Below are 24,577 nucleotides of genomic sequence, written 5' to 3' on the forward strand. Positions count from 1 at the left end.
ACCTTTATTTAGCGATGTAGTGAGCTTTTCACACATCAAAAAGACCAGAATGCTGGAGATATGGTGTCATGAGCTACAACCTCTATAATCTCTAATATTAGATTACTTCCCTGGTGAGGAACAGGCGAGGAAGCACATAAATAGAAACAGATACACAAAAACAATGGTGACAATATCAAATACATATACGGCAAGAATGAGCATATGCAGTTTGTGATCCACATACACACAATGCTGCAACAACTGCAGCAGCAGCAGCGGTTCACATCACCGTAGTAAGATCCCCCTGAGATCAGTTTGTGAGTGAAAGCAAACTACAGAGAGAATAGCTTCTCCATAGATGGAAACTAGGACACAAAACCCGTGTGTGTTTGTTTGGCGTCCTGCAGCATCTGTGCCTGTGTGCGCCCATGTGTGTGTGTACGTGTGTGTGTGCATGTAGTGGGGGGTAAAGGAGGTCTGCACCCACATACAGTATGTGCATCGCTGGTCATGTGTACTGTATATGAAATGTGTGGTGCTTGTGGATGGATTTCCTGGAGAGAACATGGAATTTTCACCCACAATTTATGGTTTAATTTTAAAAATCAATGACTTGATAAAATATTTTCGACATTGTTGAGGTGTATGTCCATGTGTATGAAATAAGATTCTGAGTATCTAATGCATGTTTTAAAAAAAATCTAATCAGCAAATTAAATTACAGGATGCAAAAAAAGCACACAAACACACCGTTCATTGCAGCAGCAAATTTCCACTCATCTTCTGTAATTATATTCTATGGTGGCATCCTCATTAGAACAAAAGTGTATCTATTTTAGACAACCTTCCGTTAAATATTACGCAATCCCCCTCTCTACCCACTTTTTAAACTCATCTTTTTCTTTGGCTTTTGACTCAGCATGAGACTCGGCATTGATTCAGTGTTTTGTGATGCCTGCTGTATTTTGTTAACTTATTGATATTTATTTTATTCATTTATTTACTTACCTACTTCTTGGGTTATTAATTCATTACTATTTATTAAATTTACTGATTTACTTACCTACTTATGTTTATTATTTTGTGTTACTTTGTTTTAGCTGTCATTTTCATGACTGATTTTTGCTCCATGTACAGCACTTTACATGCAACAATGATCGTTTTAAAGTACTTTATAATAAAAAAAACAGTTGAGTTAAGTTGTGTATACTAAAAATAAGATTAATAAAACATTAAGATTAAACAATAACCTAATACTGTACTTTAATCAACTAATTTTGTAAATATGATCGGATTTCTATCCTAGTGCTTTGCTACCTTCTTTTAAGCTAACCAAACCCAAACAGTTGTGTACCATAAAGCTATGACAGTCCTGTTTTACCACCACAGTTTAACACAACCATGTTGTTACCAAGTATGAACAGTCAAGTTGCAAGTTCCCATCACATAAAGTCACAATCTGTCTCTTACTGTATTGATCACCACATTGATCTGCTAATGCTTCTGATCCAGCTAAAACACACCAAATACGTCCACTTATCAGGTGATAAACACACACACACATTTGGCCAAAAGAAAGAAAGGTAGGTGGAAGAGGAGGAGGTTGAGGGGTGGGAACAGGAAGTAGTAGCAGCCAATGACAGCTTGACGTATGGCACCGGCAGCATGCGACTGTGGGCGTCTATAAATCCTGAGCTAAAGATGAAAGACTGCCACAAAGGAGATTAGTGTCCACAGCAGCTAATGAGGTACTACATCAGCACACCGCAGCTCTCCCGCAACACAATCACACACGCATACAGTGCATGTACAGTACATGTACAGTACACTTGCGCATACAGCGAGATGGCTAATACACAGTAACACAGTCAAACAAATCATTCCCACAATTACTGTACATCGTATAGTTTGCACGCTCGCATGAAAAAGTTACTTGGTAACTTTACTGTTTACTCGCTTTTAAAAGTAACAGTTACTTTACTAATTACATTATTTTAATAGTTACATTCAGAAGATATCGACAAACCTGCTTAGCAAAAATGATACCAAAAAATTGATATTGGCATTTAAGTTAATCGGAATTGGAGCAGTGTAAATTTAACCGGAGTCCCTGGTGGTCAAGGTGTCACGAAAGTATCAAAAAAATGCATCATAAAGAAGATAAAAGTCACATTTTGGGGGGAAATTTGTTTTAGAAAAACCATTACATTACCATATTACTGCACACCTTCTTTAGCATGCTAAAGAAATTCGCCAACGGCAGTCATGCACCAAAAGTATTTTCCAACAGCCAAAAGAATGTATACGAAGAAAAATAAAAAGTAGCAGTCAAACAACTAATATGTGAAGTACCGGTAGTACTATTACTAGCATGCTGCTCCAAAAGTTCCTTGCCTCTAACGTCACTTCACAAATGATTTCTATAAACACTATATAACACAATATAAATAGCACCCAATCAAATTCAAAATAAACCATAAAGTGATTGTGTAGTCCAACAGAAGACGCACGTACATGCCTGTGTCGACAGCAGGCTTACCTTATACGTAGCAGTGTGAATGTCATTATACTGGCCCAATGTTTGTAATCCAGACAAAGAGATCATCTTCAGTTGCAGGATCTTTCTTTAACAAGTCCATTTGCCCTTTCAATGTAATATATTCGTGCACTAAAGCAAAGTAAGTCGCAAAACAAATCACGAGGGAATTAAACGCTCTTACATGCGCACAACAGTAAGTCAAGTTGTGGAAGTGGAATGAAATATTGAATGAATGAGTGAACGAACGAAATGTAATAATCTAATGTTTTAATCACTCCGGTGAGACCATACTGTATGTTTCCCAGTGCATATGTGTACTTATGCTATCTTATGGTAATGGACAGCAAAAAGCAGAAGAAAGATGGCCCCCTTGTGACCAGTCAATGAGAGGCGCACGTGGAGGCGGACGCAACTCGTGAGACTGGCAATCAATAGTAATCATGAGCCGCTGTGGCATTAACAGGAGATGGCACATCGCTCAGGCTTTTTCGACTGTGTTGTGCCGCGACACAAAGCAGCACATCATTTCTGAGTTGGATCAATAGACATTTGCAACACATTTTTGAGATATTTCAACCTTAATAGCACATTCCTGTCATCACTAGATGAATTTTTTCTCAAGAGGTTAGCCATCCAAAGTTTTCAGTGTGGTAGTTTACTTGCATCGGGTTCAGAGGCTTTCAATGAAATGGATTTAACAGATCAGCTCTGTAGCGGTAGGAGAGTGAGACAATCTTGAGGTCTTCTGAGAAAATCTGTGAAAGCTTGAGACAAGACTAGTTTCTGAGCCCACAACACCTCCCCAGGGGCAGCAGTACACATCATGGCAGCCATTTACAATGCCTTACAATACAGTAAAGCAATAGAATTAATATATAAAGAAACTCAGAGGATTCATTTCTAAATACAAAACTAACATATGGTGCGCTGCAACCTTTGAATACATTTTAGAAACGCCCAATGATTTATGTTTCTATGGTTTTGTTAACAGACCAACAACGTACTCCCTAGAAACATTTGACACTTCACTAACAAATACAGTTTCAACACTTATGTACTGTACATTCTAATATACAGTACACTGTTGTTTCATATTTGACTTAGTTCTGTTTTCATTATATTACCCATCTAGTAGTGTCTTTTTTTTAAGCTCAGGTCTCCTTGACCCCGCAAAGTGAACTTTCTAAAGCGAATGTTCAGTGAGAGAGTGAGTGCTCTTTGCTAATTACATTCACAATGTGTGTGCATGGCTATATCTCTGTCCATTACTCATCAAATTAAAGTCTTGATTCAGTTTGTCCTATAGAGATGTCTACAATGCACACACAAAAGCCTCCTGAATCTATCGTTATGCCGTAAACTATAGGTCATAGGTATAAATCAGAGGTGGGGATTCCGTCAATATTCACGGAAAGTAAATATACACTTAGCAGGTGTGCTAACTTCCTCTCGCTTCTGGATGTGTCCAAATACTGACAGTTGACAGTTGGAAGTGCTGAGGTGACTACAGACCGGGATAATGTTTTCCTTTTGTTGTAATTTTTCCTCATTATTGCTACATTCATGTAAGCATTAGGTTAGTGCTCAGTTTGTTTATTTGACATCAGGCGCATTGTTAGACAGCTAAGGGGTCCTTCGGTGAGCCATTTTACCTCAGGCACGTTATTGAATAGCTAAGGGATCCTAAAAACGGTAAGTAATAACCAAATAACCAAATATATTGCAACAAAGCTGGAGTCCTGCTTTCTTGAACCCGAACCCAGTTCTTCATGGTAATTGGTGAATATTAATCGTCTTTTCTTGTTCCACATCATGTAAATTTGTCATGATCTGTGTTTTGTTTTGGTTGTTTTTGTTGTTATGTTTTCCTTGTGTCTCCCTTTGTCAATGTCTCATCAAGTTTTATCATGTCCACCTGTGCTTGTCATCCCGGGGCTCTCGTTGTCTCATCAGTTGGTGTGTATTCCGTTCCCTGCTGTCCTTTAATCCTGGTCGGTTCATTGTACATGTCATGTTCTTACCACGTTTTGTTCCTTGTGTGCTTGTTACTTTGAATTTGGACTCTGCGGATTTTGGTTCGTTACGATACTCAAGTAGCCTAACTTGTTTGCTTTTTTGTTCAATGAAATTACTTTTTTTGAGCCCATACTATGCCTTTGGGTCCACATCAACAATGAAACCTGACATAAAATAGTCTTCAATCACTTCAATGTTCACTAAAAACTGTAAACTACACAAAAACTGCATTGTTCTTGAGTCAGTGTACAGTATTGTTGAAGTCAAGCATTACCGGTATTTATTTTAATTGCTTCAACAAGCCCACGATCAACCAAAACCGTGTCGCCATTGCAAGAGCGTGGACAGTTCTTTACAGAGGACGACAACAAAGCACTCTTAGACAAGTGCTGGTTTGGCTGTTTTCCCACGGGAAGGTTGCCAAGTAAGGTCCTCAACCTGCCTCAACTGTACAAGCAGATGATGTTGCTAAGTGCATGTCTGCCACCGGTCAGTGGTATCATACAAGGTCATTCAGTATAACTATGTACACTAAACCAAGGAAATTACAAGAATAAGTAGTGTTTCAAATATTAAATGATTTTTAATGTCTATGTATGCTTAGTTACGGATTTGGGTTGTTCCTTTGCAGACGACATCTATAGCTAGACGTAAAACTACTATACTAAAACCAGAGAGCTGTCTATGAGATAAAAAAGACAAGCAATTGGTTAAGACACAAACATTGTAGAGCAGAGTAGAGCCGGGTGGATTTGTTGGTGGAGACGGGGCTAAAGAGTAGAGTAAAGTAGAGTAGAGCAGAGTAGAGTAGGGTAGATATCGTCGGTGAAAACGAGGTTTAAGAGTCCTAGTGGTTCCAAACTTCCTCCATTTATGGATGATGGCAGCCACTGCGCTCAGTGAGACCCTCAAAGCAGCAGAAATTTGTCTGTACCTTTCTCCATATCAGATATGGGCCTCAAGACATTCTTGTCTTAGAGAAAAACTGTCAGTTGCTTCTAATTTATGATTGGTCTGTGTGCTGTAATGAACTTTTATATGTGGGACTTTTTATATCTAGGTGTGTGTGTGTCTTTCCAAATCACATCCGATCCAATGGATTTACTACGTGTGGACACCAATTAATCTGTAGAAACATTGTAATGATGGTCAGTGGGAATTCAATTATGACTTTCATGGCAAAGACTGTGATTATTTGCAAACGTGTAATTTCTTGTTTTTTTTAATAATTTTGCTAAAATCGTGAAAAAAATTTTTTTATTCAAGTTGTCATTAAGGTGTGTGCTAGTGAAAAATGATATTAATCCATTTTGGAATATGGCTGAAAAATAAAATGTGGAAAAACAGATATATTAATACAATCCTATGTCCTACTTAAAAACATTTGTCACACATGGGTTTCTTTTTCAAAAACGAAAAATCAGTACTCACCACTTTGTCCTCCTTTAGCCCAGTCAGCCATACATGTATAATGAAAAAAAAAGTGAGAAACACAGTCAGGGTCAATGTTGCACATAGAAAGTTGGTTTACGTTTTTAAAAAAACTGAAAAAGTAAACAACTTCTTTAAACAAGTAACAAAATAGGGTACAAGCCACCTGTGATACTGTTCATATTTCTTACCAATCTCCAAGTGAAATGTGTGTAACAGTGAACTTTCCCCCAATGAATAAAACTTCCACCCACCCAATCATACCACCTGGGACCCCATGGCAGGCAATAATTATAGTACACTTTTGGGTGTGTGTTTAAGTCTGTGTGGGATCATTAAATGCCTCACCGGGAGCATAGGAGGGACCGAGAGGACACACCACTTATTTCAGTGGAAGTTGTAACGCCTTTTACTAACACACACCTCTCCCCTGCTGTGTGTTTATAGGGCACCTCTGCACCCCTGGGAGACCCAGGCAGAGTGGGAGACTACCCCCTCCATCCACAGCTCAGTGTAATGCCCAATTAACCTTTTGCAGCTTCTGCCTGGGTCTGAGTATTGACACTGTGGTGGGATCACACGTAAACAAACAGTATGACTATATCAAATATACTGTAACATATACAGTATAACAGCAATGAACACAAATGTTATGGCACATGGGTGAGGTCAGGTGGATTGACGCTTCGATGGAGACTATGACATGTGATTACCCATACATACCCATTCAACATTCAAGTTATTGTGACTTAAATTGCACATTGCATCTCACCTACCACAAAATTGTGGACAGTTACAAATAAGATCTAAGAAAAGTGTTGGATCAAAATTAGGGATGAGCAATTACTGATACCAGCCCACGGTATAAAGCCGATACCAGAGGAGAGGGGCGGCATGGCTCAGTGGTAGAATGGAGGTCTCCCATCTGTGAGGTTGTGGCTTTGATCCTCACTCTGCAGATACTGCAGGCGCAATAACCGACTATTGGTGTGTGAATGGGTGAATGTGAGGCATTGTAAAGCGCCTTGGGCACCAAATGGTGCAGCTAAAGCGCTATATAAAAAGCAGTCAATTTACCAGCCTTATTTCAAGGTATCGGGTACTCTAGAAGGATGCTGACGCCAGATGCTTAAGGCAAAAAAAAAAAATCTGACATACAAATAAGTCTTCCTTTTCAATAGATGATGCTACACTGCGGTTGTTGTTTAACAAATTGGTGAATCATCATAGCCGCCGGGCAGCACGGTGGCTGACTGGTTAGCACGTCCGCCTCCCAGTGCGGAGGACGTGAGATCGAGTCCGGGCTTCGGCCTTCCTGGGTGGAGTTTGCATGTTCTCCCCGTGCTTGCGTGGGTTTTCACCGGGTACTCCGGTTTCCTCCCACATTCCAAAGACATGCATGGCAGGTTAATTGAACACTCCAAATTGTCCATAGGTGTGATTGTGAGAATGGTTGTTCGTCTCTGTGTGTGCCCTGCGATTGGCTGGCAACCAGTTCAGGGTGTACCCCGCCTACTGCCCGAAGCCAGCTGGAATAGGCTCCAGCACCCCCGCGACCCTTGTGAGGAAAAAGCGGTCAAGAAAATGGATGGATGGATGGATCATAGCCGCCAGAAAAACAGAAAGGTCTTTGTCCAGAATTATCTGTCATTATGTTACCAGTGATTTAAATGTTATGTATCATAAATACTAGTGACATCGGTACTTAGCGTGAATGTCTGCACTGGTACAGTGTTCCCTCGTTTATCATTGGGGATACATTCCAAAAAATACCCGCAAGAGGTGAAATCCGCAAAGTAGTCAACTTTATTTTTTACATGTACTGTATTTATACAGTATGTTTTATTTAGACACTCTCAATGTTCAAACCTTCACAAATGTAAACAAATAAGGCACTGTGAAAAGTGCACGCAAAATTGCACTAAAAAATCCACAAAACAGCGAGGCCGTGAAAGGTCAATCGTGTTATAGCGAGGGAACACTGTAGTGGTTAAAAAAAAAAAAAAAAAAAAAAAGTGGTATGGAAGAATTCCTAATCAAAATGTATGATGAAATGTTTGTTTAAAGGTATTAATTTCAAAATGCCCATATTTTTGTAGCTATTTGCAGTATTGGATAATAGCAATGCAAAAACATATTGTGCAATATTTTAAAATGTGTATCTTTATAGCAAAGAGGCATCATTGTCGATTTTCATCAGCATTTTTTTTCCACCGGGTATTTGTTGATTTATTCTAAATAAAGGTTTCCTTCACAGAAGCAGATCTTGAAAATGTTAATTTAATGGATGCATGCAAAGTCGCTGGCCACTTCATTGGGTACAATGGCACAATCTAATGAAATTCAATATAACTACAACAAACTGCCTCAATAAAGATACTTAGTTTGATTAATACTGTCAGAAAACATAATGACATTGGTAATCATATGTCACTACTAGGGTGTTGATGTAGCCTTAACCATACTGTATGTGGTTTTCTAAATTTTGGTGAGGAACAACAAGAGTATGTTGCAAATGATCCTGTGTTGGAGTCAATCAAAATGCTGAAGACTATTAATCGCTATAGCTCGATAAATAAATTCAATATTTATATATTATATATATAATATTTGGTAAGAATTTGGCAGCATCAGGAAGGGTGACCACTATATTAAGATTTAGTTAAGCTTCTGTGCACATTTATTGAGCTGACTATTTCATACAAGGAGTCTCAACTGAAAGTTAATTGCTTTGTAGATTTGAAGATTATAGTACAACATGGACACGCACACACATGACTCAAAACAGAAGCAACAAAATGGTTTGCCCCTATCTCACCGTATTGGATCGAAGCGAGACCCTCCCTCCGCAGCGGGCACAAAACTTGGTCTGGCAGTACGAGCACAAGTTCCCACAACCATCTGCAAACTTGGTCTTCTGGCAGATGCCGCAGGTTGGAGCATCGTCTCGGTGAACTGCTGAGCCTGCTGCAGCTGTGGCCTGCCTGATCACCGTCTCCCTGTAGCTGGAAAGCTGCTGCTGGATGCCCCTGGGACATATAAAATGTTTAGTGAGTGCTGCTGGATGAAATGTAGAAATATGTCAAAGGGAGCTGAGGGAAACGTTTATAGACACGCATTCAGCTGGAAACCAGAAGATGCCACTCTGGTTGATGTAACACAATTGCTACTTTTATTAAATAAATAAATGATTGTTCAGTCAGACAGGCCACTTCAACAACCCTTGACATAAAACGAGCAGTGATTGGCAGCAGAGGTTCCCACTTAGCTCTTTGACTGCCAAAAACGCTAAATAACGTTTAGTAAAATCCTATGGAGTGCCAAAGACGTTAAAAGACGTTTTTTTTTCAAAACAGGTGAAACTAACCATTTTCTATTGTTGATTACTCAAAAACGGAATAAGGTAGAAACAAACTTTTTTTTTCTGATGGAAGATGAGAGTCCAATCTTTTTTTGGCAGTATGTGCGTTTCCATAGTCCAAACACATAATTTTCTATGGACCTTGAAAGATCAGTCAAAATGCTTAAAATCGGCTGGCACCCACGGCATCCCTTTTCTGAAAACGTCTGGCAGTCAAAGAGTTAGAAAAGAAAAACTAGTTTGGTTGAGAAAGACGTAAAAAGATGTTTCATGTATAGTCTCCTGCACTCAAGACATTTTTTGTGTACATTGCACACTGCATCTATCTCAGAAAGGCATGGGCCGATATTCAATTCTGAAAAATTATAGCGGTATCCCAGTATTAAAATTGCAGCTCTAAAACACCTTTTTTTTTTATATATATATTTGGGTAGTTAAAAACTTCATTTTTTTTCCCCCCATTGAAAACCTTCTATTATTCATTCATTCGTGCATTCAAACAAACAATAAGTAGAACAGAAGAAACAGGTACCATGTTACGTTTAAATAAATTAAATAAACATTGTTCTTCTGTGTAAGTCACAGTGCCCCGTTACTGCTGAGCTATTTTTAGAAACAGACCCATGGGCTACTCATGTTGTTCTTGGGGCGAACCGTTATCCGCTGGCATCATTTAATTATTTAAGAAGAATCCAACAGAACAAAAAGTCATCCATGTTTGGAGTGACTCTTTTGCCTTGCTTCTTCCCTCCTCCTCCGTACCTAACTAACCCCTTTCCTTCTCCTCTCTGTTGGCCGAGAAGAAGAGGGGGGAAAACTTAATTGGAAACAATTAACTTCAAAGAGGCAGCTCTTTACTGATCTCTCCAAGAAACCAATCATATTGTGCCCTACTCTGACAAAAAAAGAAAAAAAAAGAAGAAGAGCTCATTATCGGTGACAGCGAGTATTAGCGGTTATTGAAACCTAGACTTTTTAAAACCAATCATTGGCCAATGACTAATCTCAAGACTCAAGAATTAATTTTTGCAACACATTATTGGTGGGCAATGCTGTAAAAATAATCTGTGGCAGCAAAAAAGACTCAACTGAAACTGTTCTGCTCAGGAAAAAACACTGCATTAAAGCCAACCAATACAACAGCATTCATATTGTGCCCTACTCTGACAAAAAAAGAAAAAAAAAGAAGAAGAGCTCATTATCGGTGACAGCGAGTATTAGCGGTTATTGAAACCTAGACTTTTTAAAACCAATCATTGGCCAATGACTAATCTCAAGACTCAAGAATTAATTTTTGCAACACATTATTGGTGGGCAATGCTGTAAAAATAATCTGTGGCAGCAAAAAAGACTCAACTGAAACTGTTCTGCTCAGGAAAAAACACTGCATTAAAGCCAACCAATACAACAGCATTCTGTTTTAATTGTCTGTTTTGAAACATGATGAACAAGATGCTTTATAGACAACAAATCTCTTCTGATAAATAAAGGGAAAGAGCATCATTTTATCAAAGGTGTTATGGGTAGATTCATCGAATTTCACCTTGTGGAAACTGAGATATCTGGGAAGATAACGGAAAACAGACAGAATAGGAGTGAAATGATAAAAGAATGATGTCAACAACAAATACATCCATGTTAGTGTATTTTATTCAGCTGATTTTATGTAGGTGAAAGGGCAGTGACGGGGAGGTCAAATGAGGAAAAATAACTAAGGGATGGCAGGTGAGAGAATTTGTGAAGAAGAAAGAAAAGGACATTGGGTGAGAGAAATTTGTGAAGAAGAAAAAAAAGGACATTGGGTGAGAAAAGAAGTCTAGAAAGAAGGAAATGAGATGAATAAAAATAACAATAAACAGCTAAGGGCTTAAGGGTCGAAGGAAATGTAAAAGAAAAACATTTAACAAAAACTAAGAAAATGAAGGAACAAAGATTGAACAAGAGAAATAAAAATGTTACTGTAACCTCTTCGCCCCGTGTCTGTGTTCTATTCCAAGATCTGAACGGCAATCTGATTTTCATTTTTATTTGATTGCCACATCTATATATAGTTTTATACATTTTACAGGTTGTTACACGAAAGCTAACTCACTTACACAAATGTATTGTATCAACTTCAAGAAGGCACGTTCAGTCACCGCAGTACATTTTTCCACTTGATTGTTTTTTCTTTAAGGCCTCGATGTGTTTTTCATCCAAATATTTACTCTACGTTAATTCACCTTGCGTGCCTGAACCCCACACTTGCGGACCCCGTATTGCAATATTTTTGGATTAAACTCCCCTAGCTCAACGGAATACAGTGACCCTCCCTCTTTGGAAAAAAATGAATTTGTTTACTGTAAAACCATTTACGGTACCTACAAATTGGGGTTTCATTGCCAATTTTACACCCTCCCATTAAAACAGCTGTTGCTGCACTGCAGGATTTACTACCAGATCTATCGCTTTCTCACGGTGCATGAAAGTCTGAAGATGGTGGAGGCATGACAGCAACGAATAATATGTGCTGTGCACTCTGTGAAAACTTTATAACCATTATCTCGTCAAACTCTCTCCCAACTTTTGACTACCATCTCCGTTAAGCTTTTCCACATCTCTGTTAGTTGTCTATGAAAAGGTAACAAAAGATTTAACAAACAACTCATTTGTTTCCAACAATGGTTTTGGATGAGAATGTGGATCGTCACTTTAAGCGCAATCATGATAAAAACACATTCGGAAAAGACCTTCTGCTTGACATTCAGTACTTGTTTCCAAAATAAGGCAAATAAAAAGACAAAGCCCCACAGTCCTTGCGGTTCATTAGCGCTACAAAGCCAAATATTGGCACATTGTGTCTACACTCCTGAGCTTTTAGAAAGCAGGTTGGCATGTCGTTGGGATTCAGCGATTCCCTGTTCGGTTTTGGTCCTCTGTGGCCTATATCAGTCATTCCCCTTGTACTTGGATCAACATTCAAAATGGAAGTAGACGCAAATCACAAAATGAAAATTTGGTGAAACAGAAATTCACCTAATAGACATTTACAACCTAGAAATCCTTAAAGTGAAATTTGATGATTGAAACACATCACTTGATGCCACATCTGATGTGAGTCGTTCACAACGCTTCCATTATGTCTAACAATTTGTCTTTCTCTGGGAGGTTTTTTTTTTTTTTGCATGTAAATCACATCCACCCACACTCATTTTAGCACATTGTTATTTGCAGCAAATACTTTAGCACCTTTTTTGAAACAGTATCTGAACTTTTGAAACTTGCATTGTGCTATGATGCACCACAATTCACACATTCCACATTATTTTGCACCAGAGGGGTATGTTTAAAACAAATATTATGTTGTAATCTTACAGTATTATTTGTCTGACATTTTGAAACATTATTCCCAATCCCTACATACATGAAAATAATGTCCATTTCATTTAAACAGACAAAGCATAATTATAAAATAATGTGGAAAAAACAGCCATGTGATGACCTACTTTTGGTTTTTTTTAACTCAAGAATTGCAGCCAAGTTTCGCCCTTTTTCTTTAGCCTTGCTGAAATCAGCCTGTTTGATGGGGCAACTTTTCTCACTCAATTCACCTACTGCTCAACCTGCCCCCTCTAGTAAGGGGCCAATTCCGCAGAGATGCAGCACAGTCTGAAGAAAAAAGTGAGCGCACGAAAGCATCCATTGTCGGGCTGTAACTAATGATTATTTTAATAATAATTCAGGGGTGTTAAAAGAAGAAGTTCTAGTGGTTAGGACCTGAGTCAGCCAAATGACATTGACATTTGTTGAAGTTCAGGCAGAGTGCTTTATTTTGTTTCACTAAGAACAGGGGTTTACTTCCTTTTACACTTCTTTGACAATTTCCAATCAGAATTTTCTGTGATGTGACTCACCTTTAAGAATGTGTCATTGCAATGTTTTTGTATTTTAAAATTAAACAGAATTCACTTTTTTTAGAGATACTTGGTTGACTATTAAATCATTTGCTCCCAAAAACATTTAAAAAAAACATTCTATTTTAAACATTGGCATGATCCCAAAAACGTATTTATATGTTTATTTAATGTGTGTGTGTTTTTATGCTAGAGCATACAGAAGGCTTTGATGCAGCCTCTGACCTGAAGAGATCGCTTAAAGCAATGGTAGTTATTACAAAAAACCGGCCAGCAGGTGGCAGCAGAGTAAAAGAGCTCAACCAGGGCCATGTTGCAACAACCTTTTTTCTGCAGTGTTTTCAACAGATTTGTGAATAATGATGAAACTTAGCTATATTCTAGTGTTAATTGCTGCAAAACGGATACATATACAAACTTACTTTTTTTTTCCTGATGAAAGAAGAGACTATAATCTTTCTTTTAATAGGTTCCATGTTTTTATAGCAATAGAACACAATATTCTGTGGGCCCTGCAAAATCAATCAAAATCCACTAAAACAGCCGGGGGGCGAAGGGGGTCGCTTCAGTGAATATGTCTGGAAGTGAATGAGTTAAAAGTGATACATTACAGTAAAAGTGTGTCCTACAGTGCAGTTTAAAAAAAACGTTTTATGGTGGTTCCATTTCTGTTTTATATTGAAAATTGTTTTTCGAAATGTTAACAAATCTCAGGTCGACCAATGCCTCAGAACAGATTGTATTGGACCTTATAGGTTTCACTGTACATATACTGTATAATACATGCTGTGGCCATATGGAGGCTGGCACATGCAGACTCTCTCACCTGCTCTATCAAGCTGAGACGAGTGTTGCTGCTCCAACTTCCCTCACTTCCGTTACAGAACTTACCCTGCTGGGTTGCTTGTGTGTAGTCCCTGCTACTCACGACAGCCGACCCACCTTTCCAACCTCTCTTCAATGTTTACTACTCTCACTTTTTAATTGGATGGTCACTCTATAAAGTGTGTGTTTGTCTCGGGAAATGTTGTCTACGAGATCGAAGGGAGGCTAGAAAGTGTGTACATTGGACACTTTTACACCACCCGGTTTGTTGTCTTTTATACACAGATTTGCGTTTCTCTGCTTCTCTCACCACCCATCGTCGTTCGTGGCCTATCCACCATTTATAGTTTGTTATGTAAAATATTTATTTTGCACTCTTGCTGGCATTAGTTGTCAGTTCTCAAAACTGAAACCTAATTGGCCACACTGGACTCTCCAAAGTTGAAAATAATACATTCTGTGAGTGACACTGGGCGACCTAAGACCTGTTAAGATCATTTACAACGGCATATTGTGGAGAGCAAAAAATACAAATACAAATAAAATAAACATGAGCAAATAAACAATGCTAATTAGCTGAGGTGATGGCCATACATATAGTTCAAACAGGACAGGCAACATTAACCTCAATGTTCATAATTGACCTACAATCACTAATAACACTTAATATTGAGGCACTTACCTGCTAATGCAGACACACGTTGTGAATCATGTCAATTTGGGGAGGAACTAAAACGTGTTACTTTCCCTTCATGTGGCAATTAGCGTGGGTCTTAAACCTAGGTGGCCAAAACATGCCTAATGAAAATTAAACTGCACTAATAAACTAATCACCAAAGAGTGCAAGGAACTGCACAAATGGAAACAACCTGCCTTTTTAACAAATGTGCTGCTTTTAATATCGTAACCTGACGACGACAATATTGTGGCAATTTTAATATCCTAATATTGCCGTTATCGTTTCATCCTGAAAGGATCTTTGTGCAGTTTGTCACTTTTTTACTCACGACTGCCATCTCTGGCCCAAAGCGTAACTGCAACATCTGTGTCAGGCTCGTTCATGATACGCATACTTGCACGATCTTAAAGTGACAGCCACAGATGACAAACAAAGACATGACTTCAAATGAGGAAAGAAAAACTCCGCCCTTCCCCAAAGAAACTGTTGAGTGTGAGGGTCCGCACACTCTACTATAAAGGAAAGATAAAAGCTGATAGGTGCAGTCAGGGCTCTTTGTAGTCATCTGGGCATTGGTGGAGTATGCATGATGTAGAAAAAGCTTTAATATTACCTTAAACTGTACAATGCACATTTAATTAGTAGCTGACTCGACATAAAAAAAATACTGTTTTTTTTTGTTTTTGTTTTTCTGGAGAGCTCAGTATTGTTCATTCGGTAATTTTACCGATTTGACTTTTTTTTTTTTTTGTATGTGCGTGTGTGCGTGCGTGCGTGTGAGTGTGTGTGTATTCATTAGTTCACCTAAAACCTATTAAAAAATCCCATACCGTTCACCTAAACCGAACACTTCCAGCCAGAGTCGTGAGGCCGTCAGGAGACCCGAGAAAGGACCAAAGAAAAGAAAGGAAAGTGAAATCCAGCACTGACCAGACACCACCAAAAAAATACTATGGTTAATGGAAGGCCTTAATTGTCACAGGTAGTGTATTAATAAATATATTTAGAAAAGCATGCATGCCTATTTTGAGATCTGAATTTAAGATTAGATGCATCTCTAACAATAAACATAACTAGAAAAAGAAAAATCTGAGAGAAGAAAGATTTAAGAGAAAAGTAGAGGAGAGGAGAGAAAAAGAGAGCAGAAGATAGGAGCGGAGAAGAGAGGAGAGAAGAGGCAGATGGAGGAAGCACCAGAGCCAACAGCAGAGTTAAGTGGGCAGTGTGCTCTCTAGACAGTGCTCCATATGGCCTGGTAATGCCATACACAGCCAGACATAGACACAGCATGTATACACGTAAAGATGGCAACTTGGTAGAGCTATAACGCAAATGGACCTCAAGGAGATGTTAGGGCCACTCCCCTTCATTCTCTTCAAGGTTGACTTTATTCAAAAGGTTAAACAGTATTATAAATCATCAGACATTATTCTGCCACGGCCAAACAATTCTAATTTGGATCAGCACCAAACTGTAACAAATTCCTGATACGATTAGATAACATGTCCTGCATACTGTATGGCTCAATGTTGTCATTAAGATTCATTTACTGAAATATGAGAAATGGTTAAGGTTAACAGAAATTTTGTAACCTTTGTTTGCTTGTTTGTTTCTTTGTTTGTTGAACTTATGAACAAGTAACAGAAGATATTGTAAAAGAAAGTTAAAAGAAAAAAACATTTTAAAGAAGGGAAATCACATTAATAGCCATCGTTACTTTTCATGTTCAAAAGAGAGTATGAAGTTACAAAAAAATCTAGTCTCACCTCTTGTGTTTATATTATATACACAGGTTGATTCATCTTAATATGTCAATCTCAATAACTGTTTAAGATATGAAAAACAAACTTTTTCCTGACAACGAATTATCTTAAGTTTACGCAGCAGAAATTTGAACACAAAAATCGAAGACATAAACGTTTTGTTAAACTTTTCACAAATGTTCAATATGCGAGCCTTTGGTTATACGGCACACATCGAAACGGAATTCCATTTCTTGCAAAAATCGAACAAGCAAATCGGGATCGATGGTTATCAAGGCCTCGGTTATCCGAGTCTTAAGATCATCCACTGATGTTGGAACGCTTTCTCGTTTACAGTAACAGACATGGTAAGCGGCAAATCGGTGAAAATGGCATTTCAGGTAAAAAGCCCAAAACCTTGATTGTGACGTAACAACGGTTTGGCATAACCACCGCAGGAAAAAACTTTGGGGAGATTTTACCTTTCCAACGAAACCAATTGTATCCTGCCACGTTCACCAGTTACCAAAATATGAGAGTTAGTAAAGTGAGTAAATTGCCCACCCTGAGGGCATCCACATATTCGGCGAATGCTTTATGACACGAAGCCTCGCAAAAATACATGGAATGAGATCAACCGTCTGTACTCACCCCAATCAGCGGACGTAAACGAACTTGAGTTAGAGATCAGTCTGTGTATTTATTTGAGGCTTCGCGTCATTCTGCACTTGCTGAAAGGCGGGTGTTGTCAACGACGGGAAGCGACCGAAGACGGAAGTGCCCAGTTCTGATATTTTGTTTGTACTTTTTTTTTTCAACACTTTTTAGACGCAGCAAGCAATTCACAACTTTTCAGTTCAGCTCAATAATTGCTCTAAACCACCGCAGCAAAAAAAAGGCAACCAATTATATCCTGCTACGTTCGCCAGTTACCGAAAGTTAGTAAAGTGACATATTGTAAACACAATTTGAGCCGGTTGGTGGCAGAGCGACTACGTCATACTTTGCAAGTAACGTAGTAAATAACTTCTCCTCTAATGACAGGACAAACAGCCAAATTGTCTCGCACACGCCTCCTTAAACACTTCACATTGAAACCTTGGACTGCTGTCACTTATTGGTACAAGTCCACAGTTGTATCGCACAACTTTGCTTCCGATTGACGGAGGTGGGCTAGGCCGATTTTTATTCCGTTCACCGCACATGAAAACAGTTCAAACAAAAGGCTGCGTCCGGTATGCGCATGCTCTTGATACAAATGTGTCATTTCCGCCCATTAAAATGACGGCTTCCTGCCAAGAGCTCGTCTGCGAGGGGAGAACTTGTTTTAAAGTACTTGGAACTTTGCTTCAATAAAAGTGTGAAAACTATCACATCTATGCGAAATGACGATCTAATCTAGATCAGGGGTGCTCAAGTTCGGTCCTCGAGAGCCCCTATCCAGCCTGTTTTCCATGTTTCTCTCCACTAACACACCTGATTCATGATCAGGATCGTTATCAGGCTTCTGCAAAGCTTGCTGATCATTAGATTCAGCCGTGGTGCGGGAGGGAAACGTGGAAAACAGGCTGGATAGGGGCTCTCGAGGACCAAACTTTTTTTCTCTCTCTTTTTCTTTTTTTTTTTCTCTTTTTTTCTCATTTTTTTCCTCTTTTTTTTTCTTTTTTTTTTTTTTTCTGGAGAGCTCAGTATTATTCATTCGGTAATTTTACCGATTTGGCATGTCATCATCATTGCTCTTTTTTTTTTTTTTTTTTTTTTGTATGTGGGTGAGTATGGGGCTCTCGAGGTCCGAACTTGAGTACCCCTGATTTCGATAAATCACATGATCAATGTCTGCGCGTCTGGCGGGGCTGATCTGATTAAAGGGGAGCATGTAAACGGCATAAATCGACATAAAAAGGTGACCACAGGTTTTCATTCAGAATTATTTCTGAATAACTACAAAGTCCACATGTAACCTGGCTAATGATGGACCTGCTCATTTTTTGACCAACCACAAGCGCACCAGCTTTAAGCTTTGCAAAATCCAAACAGCCCAGCCAGGTTAAAGTAAAAGAAGGGACTCTCTCAGACATCTAGATGTGAAACAGAGATCGAGCTAAACGTATCCCTGGTCACTGCTTGGGCAGAAGCTCATGGGAAGACCGGGATAACAGCCAATCCCTGAAGGAACTCAGGAAATGACTCCTCGCCAATCCTAGGGTTCACAGCACAGCACACTACAGGGCTGCTGGGCCATCGCCATGGTAGCATGCTATCAGGGGAGATTTCATTTCCACGTTTAGTGATATAAAGTATCCTTACATTTTATGCTACATCTGCATTGCCTACACAGAAGCATGATATGACAAACAAGTTGATTTTGAGTCGGGGGGGTGGGACTAAAATGAGGACCTAATTGTTAGGTTGGGCTGCAGAAATTTAAGTTGTTCAAAATAAAATCCAGATGCCTTCCAATTCATCAATACAAACTTGACCTGGATGAGTGAGAATCTAAATAAACAGCGACCTTTGACCTGTGTTTTTTTTAGCTGTCTTTTGCTCTTTGGTTTTGAATATCTATATAATCACATAAAGCACATTGAGTTACATTTTGCATAAAATGTGCAATATAAATAACCTGCCTTGCTTTGTTTTTTAATCCAATTAGCCTATTAACCCATGGGCGTTATTATAGATTGATTAAATTCTTGTAATTTTTGCCAAAATCTGGCATTTCCTTTGAAGCGAGATAACTTAGTCATTTATGAATATTTTTTTCCCTTTCAACCACTCAAAATGTTCAGTGGCATCAGACCTATCTACACATATATAGTTTTTTTTTTTTGTTTTTTTTTAATGCCCCCTATGGACAAAAATAGCAGTATTTTGCTAATAGCAAAACTAACTATGCTGTATATATATATATATATATATAATAAAATAATAATTTATATATTTCATATGACAAAGTTAGAGGTTCAAACAAGTCCCTAAGTCATAACAATAAAAAAAAATTATGCATGCATTTTGTATTCATTTATTAGCCTTTGGCGCCACCTAGTGGATTTTTGTGTTAACACTCTAAACACACAAATTCCTCTATTTTCATGTTTATGACTCATCAAAGAAGCAATTGCATCAGTAATCACGGAAAATGCATTATAACACATCAGGTTTACACCATATCAAAAACTGTGACTTATAATGGGAGTCAATGAGCCAAAATCCGGCATTATTACAACAACTTCGTGTAAATCTCCTCCTCCTGTTTGGTAATAGTTATAAATTACAGCATGGCGCCAATTTGAACTTCTACATGTTTTAACAATCCTGGTGAAATTTCAGGTCCCTAGTGTATTTTTTTCAAATGCTTTTTCTTTGATGAAAAACAGAAAGGCATAAAAATGCCAGAAAATGGACAAATAACGCCCAGGGGTTAAATACATAAATTAAACCCTAACCCTTATATTGTGACCCCATTTTTTTAAAAGTTATTTAAGCCTCAGCTAAAAAAAAACTAATGAGAAGTTGTACATGAACAGCATGATGTTTTGACTGCCTATAACAAAAAAAGCACCTGCAGAAAGACACAAATTGCATAATGATATAAATGACGGCTGTACTGTAAAGATTCTTCAGCTGGAGCAGATGTGCTCCAGCTGACTCCATATTTCAATATCAATCTCTGCCTCAACAACACACATACTCCACACATAGAGCGCAGGCTGATAAAACATAGACAAGCGTTATCCTTTGATCATTGTATGGCGAAAAGAAAGAAATTACTGACTGTAGAGAAGTCATGCCGAATTATAGGGTACCTGAATATCAGAACACAAATAAGCCGAAAGGGATGGAGACGCTCATATTACTTCAAAGCGAGATGACAGTCTGTTTCAAGTAACACTGGCAATTCACGACTGTATTAATGATTTAAAAAAAAAAAAACTCATACAAGCACACACAAAGGGGGGAAAAAATCCACCACTCAAATGTATCTGGAGTGAAATACAATCCATAACGTGAATAAGTTGTGAACCAACCAAATGGCTTGTATGTGCTTTATTTGAAATGTACAGATCAAATAGATCTCTCAGCAGAGCCTCCACCGCCCGTCATTTCCAAGGATGAACCTTACAACTATGGGTGTTCATCTCTCCACAAATATGAGGTGTGTGAAATGGATTCAATTTGAAAGTGGGATGATCTCAATTCAATTCTGTTTAACTCAGTGCTATTACGATTAGATTTGGTATGGAAGGCTATTGATCAGTTTGACAGGGTATGATGCAATGACTTTTTGTTATTGACATTTTACATACATTTGAATGAACTTGTTAATACTGTAGATGTGCCATTTGATGCACATCTTGATATATTTCAAAGTGGGATGATTCAATTTGGTTCAATTTGATGCACTCATATCTTTTAAATAAATAAATAAAATGATTTATTGCAAATAATATTATGCTTTACATTTTTCGGATTTTGTGCAATATGACGAGTAAACCGCCGCCCATGATTTTAAAAAGATTGATATTTTTCTAAAAAACGACAAAAACAATATCTAGAATATTGTTGTGTTCATCGTATACAATGTCATCCAAAATCAACAGTGTTTAAAAAAAACACACACAAAAAAAAAAAATCAACAGTGTTTTAAGATACCATGGATTTCCCAGCAATGTTAAACTCACACATGATTATGTGCATTGCTCCATCCCGGGACATGCTTTACGGACACTGCAGTGCTGAAAAGGTTTACATAAAAGAAGAAAGAGATTCAGGAACTAAAAATGAACTCTAAATTAGGATTACAAAGATTCGCAGGATCCGATGACAACATACGAAAGCAAAATGGGGAAAAATTGCCCGAAACACCAATTAGCCCTGTGAGGGTTTTTTTTGTGTATCTTTCATGATTCTGAAGCAGAAAGCCCTGTTGGTCCATCACGTATGCATATTTTCTGTTTAAATAACTGAAATGTTCATAATAACATGAATATGTTACCACACACATTTTATATCATTACTTGGCATGAGCATATTGATAACCTATATCTAATGTAACCACTAAGTTGGGAAGAATATTGACTTGTAAAAAGGGGCGTACATCTTAAAGCCCTTCTATAGATTGTTACTTGTTGCTTTAGAGGAAAACTTTCGAAGACGATGTGATGGTTAGTTTGGAGTCCTCGGGGGCCGGGCGGGTCCTACAAGTTTTGACTTTCATCAGGCTAATGCAGAGCTTGCTGATGAGCTGATCATATATCAGCTGTGTTGGAGAAGGGAAACATGCAAAACCTGAAGGACTCCGACCCTCGAGGACTGAATTTGCACATCCCTGGTCTAGAATAATGCAATTTTTCCAATGTCTGGAGTGACCGTAGCATGGCTTCATGTCTCCACATATTTACAATTTATATCTGACCTTACAGTATAGTGATACATATACTTTTGTTTTTGATCAATTTCATTCACATTTGAAGGGATAATTGCACACACACAATATTTGTTGTAGGAGTCACCCGACAGACAAACATACTGTATATTTACTGTAAAATACATCAAATAAATGTAATAGTCAATCCCAACACTGACAGGTTTCCTATGAAATGCAGTTCTTACAGCTGCAGTTGTTATCCTAGTGACTCATCCAAGGTGTAAGATCGATCTCACAACAAAACAACGAACATGAAGCAAAAGAACAGACAATATTATGACTAATGGAGGGCCCAATCTATACTCACTTTTTAAATTCCAATTTCAAAGTCCCATCAACTGGGTAAGACACTCACCGGACATCATTTTGCTGCGGAGGTTTTTTCTGCCCGACCAAGTTGACTGTTCTCGCTTGGATGGGCTTCTCTTCTCTGAAATACACAAAATAAAAAAGATTGTCACTTTGGCTGCATTAAACATGTCGACTTTGGTTTATTGACAGTTTCTATTATTATTATTATAATAGTCTACTATTTCACATCCTGTAAAAACATGTGTATCTCATTGATGATCTAATCAGATTTTCTGACTAAATAATTTGTGATTGTGTGCATAATCCAGCAGGTTTTCCTGCATCAAATTATTAGTAAAAAAAATAAATAAATAAAATAAAAAAATATTAGTAATTATATGCTCAAGTACATGTAATAGCAGGACTACAAACATTTCATTGAAACTAACAATTATCTGATGTGTCCACGCGCCAAAGATATAAAACATCTTGTTGTCAATAATTATCATTTAATGTTTGAGAAACATTGCATAAACACGGTAAAATTAAATCATGTGTTTCATATTTAACAGTTACATGATCCAGTCTTTCATGAAACATGTCACCTGAAAATGATACTTGTATATCGTCGCTGTCCTGTGAAAAACACTTATGTGGTTTTTAAGTCTTTTTCACAGAACAGCGACGATATGTGGGTTCAAATAAGAGACTGTTATCCAAAGACAACCTGATTGAAGCACAACGATTGAGTTTACAATTTGAGCCCTTTACCCCATCTTAATGGTTTTGTAGATACTTTTCCCAATTAATGTGTAATTTAAATATTCAATTAATGGATGTGTGACAAAGCTTGTAATCGCATTAGATTTTTCTCACATGCGTACTGCTATATAATTGGCAATTCTAAAAATACATGACACATAATGTGCTCAAAATATGCAGCCCTTGCATTATTGTAGAAAAAAAATACAGCTCAAGCACGCATACATCACAGGCTTGCTACAAATTACTGCATACTCGATTCATCTCTGTCAAAGAACGTTTTCTATGTGCTTTGACATATGTGTGTCCTTGTGAACATGAAAAGAAACGCAAGTTTTGCAATACAGTGGAGACATTGATATGTTTCTGTAAAATTGAAATAAAGAAACATTTGGACATCATTATTCTATGTATTCACTGACCATGTACGCTAACGAGTTCCGGACCTTGACGTCACTTATTCCACAATGCACTGCAGCAAACGTAACCAATGCCACTTTGGCAGGATAGAAAATGTGTTACTCTACTTTGAGAAAACTCAAACTTTTACAATATTAGACAGCGATTTTGCGCCAAGGTGCCACAACAAGAGGAGGTCAAAGAAGGAGCGTGCGTTCCACAGGCTACCAAAAGAGAAACCAATAGCAGCCTTAAAAAGGACCTGCAAGACGGAGAAGTGAGAGCCTCCTCATAGTTGCGGTTAGGGGTGTTGGAAAAAAATCGATTCGGCAATATATCGCGATATTACAGCGCGCAATCCTCGAATAGATTCGATATGCGGCCAAATCCATTTTTAAACATCAATTTTTTATGAGAATGTTCAACAAAACGTCTTACTTAGGGTTAGGATTCACAGGATTCATTAAGCATGGAAGAATATTGCAGACGCTCCCCTACTTACGAACATTCGAGTTACGAACAACGGTACATACGAACATGTCTGCGCGTACAGTATGTCGAAAAATGTTTGGAAAGAAATGCTGTAAGTTAGATTTTGTATTGCGCGTAGTGCTTCTTTCCGCCGCTAATACCGACGATTGGCGCTGTGAGAGCTCATTGGAGGCTGAGCAACGTGGCGAGGAGGAGGAGGAAGAAACGCCGGTCCCCATGAAGCAGGAAATAACTTTTGAAGCCGATTCCAGCGACGACGAAGAATCTCTCATGATATAAAATCCTCCTCTTCCTCCTCCTCCATCATCTCCTTAAGCATCGAGTACATCTTCCAAAAGTAAGTTAAACTTCATTTTATTTATCTTATTACGTACATGTACATACTGTGTGTGTGTCTTTCGCTCTCTCTCTCTAACATACGTAGTACAGTACAGTACTGTACGTATTCTCTCCATTTTATTAATTTTTTTTTCAGTACAAACCAATGCAGGTTACTTGTACAAGCCTTAAACATACTTATATAAACCTTCAATATACTTATATAGGCTTTAAACATAAATTATAATACAAAATATAGCACTGAAGCAACTTACGAACAAATTCACCTTAAGAACGATCGTCCGGAACGTAACTCGTTCGTAAGGTGGGGAGCGTCTGTATATTAATGGAACATTAAGCCTTAATATTTTATTTCAGTGCTGTAATTAACTAACAGACTGCAACCTATTAGTTAAATG

At 38.1% G+C, this 24,577-nt stretch overlaps 1 protein-coding gene across 5 annotated transcripts in view; it reads right to left on the bottom strand.

Moving 5' to 3' along the window:
• The window catches only part of rims1a (regulating synaptic membrane exocytosis 1a), a 71,515-nt gene that overhangs the window by 43,415 nt on the left and 3,523 nt on the right, over positions 1 to 24,577 (bottom strand). For all 5 annotated transcript variants that reach the window (XM_077582735.1, XM_077582733.1, XM_077582737.1 and 2 more), the window contains exons 2-4: positions 22,252 to 22,326; positions 8,787 to 8,997; positions 5,969 to 5,980 (exon numbers count right to left, since the gene is read on the bottom strand). In XM_077582735.1, coding sequence (XP_077438861.1) covers positions 5,969 to 5,980; positions 8,787 to 8,997; positions 22,252 to 22,326 — 298 coding nt within the window. The remainder of the gene's footprint in view (positions 1 to 5,968; positions 5,981 to 8,786; positions 8,998 to 22,251; positions 22,327 to 24,577) is intronic.

Source organism: Vanacampus margaritifer, chromosome 12 (genome assembly GCF_051991255.1).
Source record: "Vanacampus margaritifer isolate UIUO_Vmar chromosome 12, RoL_Vmar_1.0, whole genome shotgun sequence".
NCBI lineage: Eukaryota > Metazoa > Chordata > Actinopteri > Syngnathiformes > Syngnathidae > Vanacampus > Vanacampus margaritifer.